This window comes from Eurosta solidaginis, chromosome 4 (assembly GCF_040869045.1).
Source record: "Eurosta solidaginis isolate ZX-2024a chromosome 4, ASM4086904v1, whole genome shotgun sequence".
Classification (NCBI taxonomy): domain Eukaryota; kingdom Metazoa; phylum Arthropoda; class Insecta; order Diptera; family Tephritidae; genus Eurosta; species Eurosta solidaginis.
In genome coordinates, this window is record NC_090322.1 from 128,528,585 (window position 1) to 128,541,538 (window position 12,954).

The 12,954-nt window shown below is 38.2% G+C and overlaps 1 protein-coding gene across 3 annotated transcripts in view; it reads right to left on the reverse strand.

Annotated features, from left to right (window-relative positions):
• NetA (Netrin-A) overlaps positions 1-12,954 on the reverse strand; it is a 425,004-nt gene that overhangs the window by 24,809 nt on the left and 387,241 nt on the right. For 2 of the 3 annotated variants that reach the window (XM_067779054.1, XM_067779056.1), the window contains exons 3-4: positions 8,980-9,129; positions 8,093-8,198 (exon numbers count right to left, since the gene is read on the reverse strand). In XM_067779054.1, coding sequence (XP_067635155.1) covers positions 8,093-8,198; positions 8,980-9,129 — 256 coding nt within the window. The remainder of the gene's footprint in view (positions 1-8,092; positions 8,199-8,979; positions 9,130-12,954) is intronic. The other variant, XM_067779055.1, reaches the window with a different exon arrangement.

Genomic DNA, 12,954 nt, shown 5'->3' on the forward strand with positions numbered 1-12,954 from the left:
CGCCTGGGACCCTCATAAGCTTTATTTTTCTTACTATTCAAAGATAACATTCCAACGAGTTTAATGAACTCAAAAGTGCCACGTAATATTTAAGTGTTTTCCTTAGTCGACATTTGATTGAAATTTATCTTATGCAAATACATAACTACGTACAGGCAAACATACCTACATGCTTGTTGTAGAAATAATAGAAGAGCAAATTAAACTTAATTGAATAAAATAAAATTTTAAAAGGACTATGCCTAAACCTTAAAAAATTGAAAAAGTAGATACATTTGTGATAGTTGGGTCGTTTTAAGGCGGAGAGCAACTTAATAAGTGAACCATGACACACCGCACAGAGAGATTAGAGAAGGTACTTCATAAAATAACTGGAATCACTAATCTAACACTGCTCTCAGAATTGCCAGTGGATGTTCCCTTATGATCATATGCTTAACAAGAAGTGTCAATTGAGCTGCCACTTTCTTAAGAAAATAAGCCCCCAGGTATGTAAGGGCGTGAAACTATGGGCCGAGCCATGTGAACTGCCTATGCATAAAACATACGATTTAATCATCGGTACACCGATACATACTGACAAAAGAATTTTTTTTTTTTGTGAATCACATTCGAGCTTAAGTTGATAACTTGCATAATTCTCAAACCTCCAGCTTTGTTTATCAATAGTGGCTCAACTTGAGACTCATAGTGTTCTTTTATTAGGCAAAATATACTGGGCTCGTATTACGTTTTATGATGCGTGAAATGGTGGATCTGAAATGGTGGATCTGAAATGGTGGATCGGTTAAATGACATATGTGAACTAGCGACAAATATTACTCGTTGGATCCATAGCTTATAATAATTTTTAGAAATAGTTTAACGGCTGCATAGTTTTGAGTGATAGTCACTGATCGTAAAACGTAATACGGGCCATGTTTCTCAAGTTCAAAAAAGGAAAGTTCTCAACGGGTACTAAAGTTTGATTTTACTATCGATCTCAAATGTAAGATTCCAGTACAGTAGTATTTTCATGAAAATATAATAAAACATGTCGAGCCCTAAGAGCAATTTTATTGTAACCAACAAACAAAAATTTACAGGAGAAGACGCTTAAAATGCTTCGACATAAATCCAAGTGATATAGGTTAGGTTAAGTTGAACTGACCGATTCATTAGGACCTCACGTAGACTGAATGAGTCCGCAGTGTTACCAGAAGTTTAAAGTTTATTTTAACGACCCCACTGAAAACCCCTATCAGAAACCAGGACATATGTTATAAAATAACTCCATCCCTTCGGCAAATACTAGAATCTTCCTAGGACTTAAGCCACTTGCTGGTTATAGATCTGACAGCTGTATCACTCCTAATGGCTGAAGTCTTAGCCTGGTAAGCGCAGGGCACGAGCACAAGACGTGCTCGGTCGTTTCCTCCTCCAACCAGCATTTCCTACATCTGCTATCACTGACCAAGCGTAACTTAAAGGCATGTGACGCTAGAAGGCAGTGTCAGTTCTAGTGATAGAAACAACTTTGTTAGTCTAATTTTGTAAGGCCTACACATAATCTTCGACACTTTACAGACCCGCGCTTGAACCCACGCCTTTTCCGCTTGGTCGATCATTTGCACGTCTCGCCTTCTCTTAATCTCTCCCTCTGGGACATCTACGGAGCAAGCTTCAAGGAATGTGGCCTTTTTAGCCAGTTCATCTGCTATTGCATTCCCATCTATTCCCGTATGCCCTGGGACCTAAATAGATGTATGCTTCTCCCTGTCCCGATTCTTTCCAGAGACTGCTTACACTATAACACGCATTTATATGCTGTGCTATGCGAGAGTATTGCCTTAATTGCTGCTTGGCTATCAATATAAAAATTAACACGGATGCAGTTTAGGCTATTATCTTCCAGTATTTCTACTGCTTTGGCTAAAACTTCCACTTGGAAAACGCTACTGTGATCTGGCAGCTTATAGGATCCATTTATTTCCGGATCAGCACCGTATACCGCAGACCCTATTCTTTCCACTACTTTCTGTGTACACATGTGTCGCCTCGTCCGCCATTTGAGCACCCTTATTTATTTATTTATTTATTTAAGTTCAGTCTACAGAATTTAATTCTTACAGACTAGATATAATACGCAGTTAATCAATTAAAAATAGTGTATAATTTTAATTTAAATATACTTATACTATCATTAAACTCAATAACGCTTGCATAGGTATTGCATAATCTAACGCTCCTAGCAATCGGCTCGTTCATGGCGTAATTAGTAGAGTGGAATGTGTCTACCAATAAGCGATTATTTCTTAAGTTACGAGGCGGGTCATATAAATTGACCAAATTAGATAAGTCGTCACAGTGTATGTTATTATTAATGACATTATAAATAAAAAGTATTGAGAAGTATATTCTCCTATCATATAGGGACTTCAAGCCCATTAGTTTCCGTCTACCAATATAAGAAGGAAGATTACCTTGCCACGGTAACTTTCTTAGAGCAAATTTCGTGAAAACTTTTTGAACTCTTTCGATTTTGTTTGAGTGGGTTTCATAGTATGGGCACCATATTAGAGAACAATACTCTAGTCTGCTTCGAACAAGAGATATGTAAAGAGCTTTTAAAGTGCAAGGATCTCTGAAATCCATTGAATTTCTTCTTATGAACCCTATCATAGAAAAAGCTTTTGATACTATTAAGTCAATGTGTTGAGAAAATGTTAGCTTTGAGTCGAAAATAACACCCAAATCTTTCATTTTGGTACTTCTAGCTAGAGCACAATTGTCTATATTGTAACTAAATATTATGTTGTTAGACTTCCTACAGAAGGTGACAACACAGCATTTATTAATGTTCAGTTTGAGACAATTCAAAGTGCACCACTGATTCAGTGAATTGAGATCGACTTGTAACTTATGGCTATCACTTGCATCACGAACGGTACAAAAAAGTTTGACGTCATCCGCGAACATTAGGCACTTAGCGAATTTAAAGCAATTCGGTAGGTCGTTAATAAATAAAAGAAATAGCAGTGGTCCGCAGTGAGTACCCTGAGGTATACCTGACCACGCGTCGATAAATAGTCTTGAGGTTGTATTCCCTAACTTAATAAATAGTTTCCTGTTTGACAGAAAACTAGCGAAGAAATTAATGAGAATGCCACTAACTCCGTAACTTCGTAACTTCTGCAAAAGTATGGTATGACATACCTTATCGAAGGCTTTGGAGAAGTCTGTGCAAATCACATCAAGTTGTGCCTGCTTTCCGAACGCACCCACTATACTATTCGATAATAGGGTCAAGTTCGAACAGGTTGATCTTCCAGGAAAGAAGCCGTGTTGATCTTTAGAGATAAAATCCCGAACATGGTCAAATAACTTTGATTGGATTATGTAGTCGAACAATTTGGCCAGTGTCCCCTGTATAACGATAGGCCTATAATTACAAACATCATTACGATCACCAGACTTAAAGACCGGAACAATGTGACATAACTTCCACTGGTCGAGGAAAGTACCCTTATTGATACAATGCTGGAAAAGCTGGGATATGGGATTAGCTAAAGTATAGCAGCAACGCTTGAACCGACCATTCAGTCTTCATCCGTCTAAGAAAGGACTTTGATTGTTTGAATAATTTTTTCTACAAGCAACATATGTTTAGAATTGAATCCAACTTGAGACAAAATCCTAAAAGTTTTTGGCAATACATCAACACGAAACGAAAAAGTTGTGGGTTTCCAACTACCCTGTCCTACGATGGTACTGTATCCGACAACATAGCTGATTCTTGTAATCTCTTCGCAAATTTTTTTCAAAAAGTGTATGAAGTTCATGCACCTAGTGACTATGCAACGCCAAATGCCTTGACATTGGATCAAGTTGATGGCTTTAGCGTCTCACCACAGGATGTTGCGAACGCAATATCTATTCTAAAAAACAGCTCAAAAGCTGATCACGAGGGGTTTCCTCCAATATTTTTCAGGCTACTTAACTCAATCATATCTACTCCCATCGCTAAATTATTCAATAAGTGCTTAAGTAAAGGTATCTTTTTAGACTCTTGGAAGCTTTGCACAATATTGCCAGTCTACAAATCGGGTAACCGAAATGACGTATCTAACTATAGACCCATTGTGAAACAAAGTAATTTTGCAAAAATCTTCGATCACGTGGTCAAAGCTAAACTGTACGATCACGTTCAATCATATATCTCTATACATCAACACGGATTTGTCCCCTCGAGATCAACTTGCTCAAATCTGGTCTTAATTACAAACAAAATAGTTAACGCCTTCGAGAGTCAAGCACAGTTAGATGTAGTTTACACTGACTTTTCTAAGGCATTCGACAAGGTAGACCACTCCATTCTCTTGGAAAAACTCAAAGCATTCGGCATTAACGGAAATCTTCTAGATTTTTTCTCAAGTTTTCTTATGGGACGAAAACTTTTCGTCCAAATGGAATCCGCTAGATCTCAAACTTACATACATGCTTGGTCAGGTATCCCCCAAGGTAGACATCTTGGGCCTCTCCTCTTTTTACTATTTATTAATGACCTTCCTGATCAATTTTCAACTGCGGATTGTCTTATGTTTGCGGATGATGTTAAATTATTCCTAAAAATTCAAAATACAATTGACTGTTCTAGTCTTCAGTCTGATCTAAATAATCTTTCTAATTGGTGTATATTAAATCATCTCCATCTAAATGTTAGTAAATGTTGCGTCATCACGTTTGCTAAAAAGTCTAAGACAGTGACTTGCGACTATGTACTAAATGGACAAAAATTGTGCCGTAAAGATACTATTAAGGATCTAGGGGTTATTTTCGACTCTAGGTTGACCTTTTCCAACCATGTAGACCATGTGGTGTCGAAGTCTTTTTCTATGATTGGTTTTATACGCAGAAACACTGTGGATTTTGTTGACCCACTTACTCTCAAAGCGCTGTACATATCTTTAGTGCGTAGTCAATTAGACTATTGCTGTATAATTTGGAACCCTTACTATCAAAATCTTACTTCTATAATTGAAAAGGTGCAAAGGGTGTTCACTAGAATGGCTTTGCGTCCTCTGTCGTGGCCTGATGGGCTTCCAAACTATATTGGCAGACGCAAGTTGCTAGGTCTACAAAGTTTGGAAGAGAGAAGGTCTTATTTTTCTATTATTTTTGTGTATAATGTGATGAATTCTAGAATCAACTGTGAACTCATTTCTAATTTAATACATGTTCACTCATCAAGTCTTAATTTAAGGACAACTCGTTTATTCGATGTAACTTTTCACGCAACCAACTATGGTTTCAATGAGCCACTCACAAGATGCGTTCGAATATGCAATTCGTATGCTAAAAATTTGAATTTCAGTTTAGAGATAAGTAGATTTAAGACTAGTCTCTTTATACTTTTTAATTAATGAGTCTGTTAGAACTATTCGGTAGACAATAATAAATAAATAAATAAATAAATAAATAAATAAAATACAGGCGCAAATCCCTCGGAGTCATGTTTGGAGCTGGACTTTAGCGATGAAATAGCGGATAGTACATCCTCTTCGGCGATTGAAAAGGAGGTTATAAAAGGTAAAGGTATGGAATGAAATGTAGGCGATATAGGAATGCTATGATTCTCATAAACTTTCTGAAAAAACTTTGCAAACAAGTCGTAGGACTCGACAGTATTATCAGAGATAGCGCCATCATATTCCAAGTTCGTTGGGAATCCATTTGTTTTCCTCCTGGAATCTATAAATTTCCAAAATCCTCTCGGATTGGACTTTAAATTCGTTTCAACGGTATACATATAGTGCCTAAATAAGAAGTTATGAAGATGATCATACTCCTTTCTTAAATGAATGAAGTTAAGACGATTGATTTCAGAACTATTATTCTTGAACTTCTTAAAAGCCTTATTCTTTTTATTTCTCAAGTTAGAGAGTCTTAGATTGAACCAAGGTGGCTTGTTTTTAGCTGCGCATCTTTTTAGGGGAACAAAATTAGAGATGGCTTCAGAAAAAATGGAACACAATATCTCGTAAGAAGTATTGGGACAGCCGGAATTTTTCAGAAACTCCCAATTGGAAGAGTGCAAAAAATTATTTATAGACTCATAATCGGCACTCATGTAATCACGCCGAGCTAGTGGTTCATCTTTTACGGTATCGAAACTATAAAACATAATACTAAGAAAAATAGCCTTATGATGAAAACTATTATTCAAAATTGGAGATAGACATTCATGGCATGATACTTTTAAATTATTAGTAACAAATATTAGATCTAGGATTTTATTATTGTCATTCTGAACTCCGTTACGTTGCAGGAAACCATGAGAGAGCAAAGTGCTTACGACATAGATTTCGATGCTGGAGCTGAGATTATGCGGTATTAAAGTTTTATTATGATTTTCCCAAGAGATATTGGGTAGATTAAAGTCGCCTAAGAAAATAATTTCATCACCAGACTTTAGAGAATTTGAGATTGCAATCACATTTTCTAAATGTTTTACATACATTTCTATATCACTACCAGGAGGAATATAAGAAACTAAAAGTATTAATGATTTGTTGCTAGTAAATTTAACTCTAACACAGATTTGATCTAACAACCCATCGGATAAATCAAGACTGATTGCGTTACTGCACAAATGTGCTCTTACAGCCAGTAAAACACCACCACCCTTCTCGTGCCCAGTAGCTAGAACATCCCGATCCTTTCGGTACACATTATAGTGATCATCGAAGTATTCGCTTGAAGATATGGCACAGTTTAGCCAAGTTTCAGTAATAGCCACGAAGTCATATTCATGCAATGATGTATCGCGACGAGTTTGGCCCGCTTTGGTGCGCATGCCACCAACGTTCTGATAGTATAAAGAGTATTTTGAGCTAATTGATACGTTGATTATGCCAACCATCTACCTCTATTGTTGCTTTAAGATATCCCCCATAGCGCAGATGGGGAATCACATAGTCTGTTCGCCTCTCCTCCACGTTTAGCTTCCATGACGGCTTACTGTCTAGGATGATTCCTAGGTATTTTCTGCAAGGTTCCTCCTGTAGGGTAACCACTCCATACTTAGGCCTGGTCCAGTTATGGACTTTGTACCTCTTTGTAAACAAGACCATATCCGTCTTCACCGCGATGTTGCAGATAACTCGAGAATTATACATTTTTTTAAATTTCTGAAAGTTTGATAATGATTGGAGAATGATGGTGAGAACTTTATATTCTTGGAATGCTGAAGAAATAATTTTTCGATGTTTGTGGGGTATATCTGGATAGCATAACATACTACATACTTACTTTCCCGGAGTGACTCATCCCATAGCCGAAACGATACGACCTGCATGTTGAGAGTCCCTACACTCCATGGCCCACCTTTCCTTAGGCTTATAAAAAATTATCTTAGGCAATCTCTCTGTATTACGGATGATAGCTCAGGCGATTGAATCGCCTTTTAGCGGTCTGATCTAACAATGGTATTCTCTATAACTTGCGTTTGGCCTTCAAGCTTCTTACTTTATGTCAAAAAGAAAGCGAAAGAAATTGTCAAACGATATGTTGCCATCGTTTAACATAATGCAAACACACAAACTCTGCGTCTCTGTCCCGAAACGAGTTTTCTTCAGATTACGTACAGCCTGTCTGAATATTCTATACATTGACCCAGGCAGGCGAGTAAAAATAGCGGTATTTCAAGGAGTTAGCATGAAATAATACAAATTTTAAAAAGGCTTCTATCATCTCTGGCACTACAGGTTCAACTCTACAGGGGTTTTCACGTGTATGCCAAAGATTCTCTTAAAATAGAAGTGTAAAAATAAAAGAACTTGGACTTGGCTTTACGTTTGTTCAGCAAAAATTATCTGTGCGCGTATCCTTTTGAAAACGCAAGACTATTCTATTGCAAACCTACTGTGTTACAGTGCTATTCTAAATGAGCTGCTATACAAACTATGGAGCTAGCTAATTTGTATTCGGTTATTTAGTAGTTAATAAAGGCTCGTCCTGTGGTTACTTAGATTATATAATTACAAATACGTTAAACCAAGTTTACAAAACTAAAACAACACCAACAAAAAAGTGATAAAAAGCGAACACTTACTTACCCCTCCCGCCTTCAGTGCGATAAGGTGCATTAGCATCATGTGGATCCGGTTCTGGTGCCGTGTTCTGTGTATCCAACATATTCGCTTTCCGTGCGGGAATTTCTGTTATGATTTAATAAATGAAATAAGAAAAGAAATAAGTTAATATAAGGGAGGTAAATACAGTGAACGGACTAAGTCAATTTATGCTTTGTAAATCAGCTCAGGTTTCAAGGATTAACAAGTTACTGGTTTTCAAAATAGATATATTAGGAATACCTGGCTTATATGATAGGGAACCATGTGGATCCTGGACCTCACATATTTATCCAATAGGGGAGGGGGAGGTTTGGCAGCGCAATTTATAGCTTCTCCCACCTAACGACCTCACGGAAGCAGGACGTTGGATGACCTAGGAGGTTCAACATGGTCACATTAAATTGCTTCCGAGATGGTCGGACTAGCACTTTAACGGCGCTATTTCTGGACCCTGTCGGATCAATATCCGGCAAAGAACCATACACATCGATATAACTTCCCAAAACCTTCGGGAGCCTCTTTATGGATACAATAAGAAGAGAATATTTCCTGCCAATATATAATTTTAGACTAATTGTACAAATTAAAAGTAAATTCCTCTCGATGGACAAAAGTCACGCTTTATAAGTCTCTCATCATACCAGTCCTGATGGAAGACCTCAACTGAGTGGGGAGCGGCCGCTGGAAGACTTGATAGCCCGCGAAACAGGGATAGCTGGCGTGACTCGTTACAAAACGGCCAAAATCGTCTTTTGTTAAGCGCCATATAGCCTTTTATTAAAGGGTAGCTTTTAATCCGTTCTCGCTCCCACGCTATCGTCAGCCTTGATACAAACATTTCTCTTAAGCTTATATATCGACTTACTGATGCATGGCGCAATGTGTGAACGACTTTGTTGATAACCACGCGCACATCGATTACAGGTGAGACCAGTCACACCATCCTTGCAGGGACATTGGCCAGAGGTGTTGTTGCATGTTTTGCCTGAAGAGCCGATAGGATGGCATTCGCAAGCTGTAATGAAAATAAAAGAAAAGAGTTTTTAAAAACGTGGTAAAATTATAATGCGAGCTGACGTAATGGAAACATATATAAATTCAAGAGTAAGCACATACAGGCATGGTAAGTGAAAGCACCCTATAGGAAAATGCTTGAGCTATGAATAAGTGGGCTTGATCGCTGTTTAGAATTCGAAGGTTTACTAAAGATCTAGTTTTTTAGCCTCACTATAGCAGTTGAGCCACACTAAGATCCTGACTTTCCACGACTTGCACGAAAATAGTGTCTCGGTCAAAGCTAGACTCTAAGCGTTGACATTAATGTTTCAAAGTAAGCGATAATGTTACCGTAAAATAAGGCGTGAGTATTAAGTAGTCGTGATGTTCTAACTGTAACAGGTACAGTTTTAGGTATAGGGATTGAAGTTAAACCACAACAGAGGTAACAATATCGGAAACATAAAATTTAGGGCTTTATGGGAAGAATTTCAGCGGCTTCTAATCAGTAACAACCGATATCGACAACTTATTGTTTTATTATCGGTTATTTATCGAAATAGAGATATTATCGTCGATCAATCAGTCTGCTATCGACTTCTTATTGATTTTTATCGGCTTTTCGTACCGGTTCCAGATTTGTCTGTATCCAATTTTGTATTAAAGATCTATCTGTATGAGTTTTTTTAAGCGGGGATTACCCTTATTACTTTAAATATATGAAAACATTTATTTGAAGCAATTTTTAATTTATTTAATAATTTGGGAAAAATTTAAACAACGTGACATCAGGACGGACAAGGTGACAGCTGTTTCGACTATACCTTGTAAATCTCTTCAAAGCCTTTTCTCCCGGGAGTGGGATTTGAACCCGCACTCCTACGATGGTTGAAGTGTTACAAACGCATTCAGCCACGTCATGCCAATTGCCTTCTTGGCATATTTTCTTTATTCATAGTCCATACTTCGTATGGCATCATATGGTAAAGTTATGCGTTGGTAAGGCGGTTTTCAAAGAAACTTGGTGTTGTTTGTGTTCTATTTATAGAACTACAACGAATTAACCAATGTTGTCTATTTGTATGAGTTTTTTTAAGCGGGGATTACCCTTATTGCTTTAAATGTATGAAAACATTTATTTGAAGCAATTTTTAATCAATAATTTATTTAATAATTTGGGAAAAATTTAAACAACGTGACATCACGACGGACAAGGCAACAGCTGTTTCGATTATACCTTGTAAATCTCTTCAAAGCCTCTTCTCCCGGGAGTGGGATTTGAACCCACACTCCTACGATGGTTGAATTGTTACAAACATTCAGCCACGTCATGCCAAGTTTCTTTGAAAAACCGCCTTACCAACGCATAACTTTACCGTATGATGCCATACGAATTATGGACTATGAATAAAGAAAATATGCAAAGAGGGCAATTGGGATAAGGTTTACAACAGCTAAGGCATGACGTGGCTGAATGCATTTGTAACACTTCAACCATCGTAGGAGTGCAGGTTCAAATCCCACTCCCGGGAGAAAAGGCTTTGAAGAGATTTACAAGGTATAATCGAAACAGCTGTCGCCTTGTCCGCCCTGATGTCACGTTGTTGAAATGTTTCCCAAATTATTAAATAAATTGAAGATCTATACTCCCCATCAGGGAAAGAAACGAGATGCTGACCAAACAGTTCCTGTTGAATACCCAGAAACCTGGGCATCCCAACAGACATCTGATTGACGAGCCAGCACCGCCTAGGGGCTTAAGGAGTCATCTCCGTAAGCATATTGAGGAAATACGGCACCTGAGAACCCAGCCGTATGAAGCGAAAAAACACAAGCAGGTCCTTGGTGAACCCCACAAGCAGGCGTCGGACCTTTATGCCGGGAATTGCCCGGTGAATCCAGTACTCAAAGTAAAGTATCCAAAACTTGCGGAAGAGGAACGCATACTCCCCAGGGAAACGCGTGTCACTCTGGCTCAACTTCATTCTGGATACTGTAACAGGTTAAACTCTTACCTATCCAGAATCAACCCCGACATACAAAATGTATGCCCCGCTTGCAATGTGTCCCCACATGACACCAACCATCTCTTTAATTGTAATGTGGAACCAACGCCTCTAACACCCCTTGCCCTATGGTCCACCCCTGTTGAAGCAGCAAGTTTCCTTTAACTCCCGTTAGAGGATATTGATGACAGTTTGTGATCGGTCGCGTCTGTTAGGTGGGGCGAAGCACTGCTACAACAACAACAACAACAACATCTATCGGTGTCTGAAACAACAGGCCGATGACAAATAGTTAACACTCCGAAGCGAAACCGAAAGCCGTTCAATCATCATCATCATCATCATCCTCCTCAACTCCTATTGGAGCATAGGGCCTCGACCACCGACTTAAATCTTATTCTGTTAGGTGCAGTTCTTGTGATGTCATTCCACGTATATCCTGCGTCTTCGAGTTCTTTATCCACAGTTCTGCGCCAAGTTTTCGCAGGTGCACCAGGTCGTCGGCTTCCTTGTGGATTCCATCGCAATGCTTGTCTGCCGTTCAATATCAAATCAATAAATTTTTTATAACAAATCGATAAATTTTCAATAAATTTTCGACCACTTTTCGACAACAAACTGAAAACTTGGTGACAGTGTATATATATATACACCACCACCGTGGGTTCGCACCCCGGGCAAAGCAACATCAAAATTTTAGAAATAAGGTTTTTCAATTAGAAGAAAATTTTTCTAAGCTGGGTTGCCCCTCGGCAGTGTTTGACAAGCACTCCGGGTGTATTTCTGCCATGAAAAGCTCTCAGTGAAAACTCATCTGCCTTGCAGATGCTGTTCGGAGTCGGCATAAAACATGTAGGTCCCGTCCGGCCAATTTGTAGGGAAAATCAAGAGGAGCACAACGCAAATTGGAAGAGAAGCTCGGCCTTAGATCTCTTCGGAGGTTATCGCGCCTTACATTTATTTATTTTTTTTTTATATAAATTTTCGATATTAAATCGATAAGTTTTCGATCACTTTTCTATAACGAATTGATACTTTTTTGAAATTCGATAAATTTTCCATAAAATCGTTGACTCGTTGATAACTTTGATTATCAATAGCAGATTTATAACTCTTCGATCACAAATCGATAACTCATTTATAATTCGTGGATAACACTCTTATAATAAGCACTATCTGCTCGTCGATAAGAAAAGGATAACACACCCATAACCCGTCTATAACAAACCGATAACTCATTGATAACAAACCGCTTACACTTCGTTAACAATTTTATAACATGGCTTGCCTAACCTTAATTTGCTCTCTTATTCCACTAATATCAACTAATACCAAGCACATTGCTTCTCCATTAAGCTACAGAGTAGCGATTTACTTACGGACACTACAACTACGATTACATTCTAGATTCCTCCATACCATAGCAACGACACAAAAACCGAACCTGCTTTAAACCAGATGTGGTCGCTTACTTCCCGGGAGGTTGAAATTGCCTTCACGACAAATCGTTTTTTTACTATAATAGCCGAGTTTTTTTTACAAGCGTATACGTGTACGTTTGCGCATAAAAAGCGCTTAGATAATGATTAGGAGACCCATCTAGCGGCAGTGGTTAAATAACTAGCTACAGAACAGGGTGTACCTAAAATCGGAAACACAAACCTCTGTTGGCCATAATGTATAACATATAGCTGAATCGGTTGCGATGAATAGTGGATACACACCATTTTTAGAGGTGAAACATAGAATTAGTGTTGTTGAGGTGAAACATAGACACATATTTCAGTTACATCTGAGTATAATGCGTATTGAAATTTAGTACGACAAATTTTATGCGC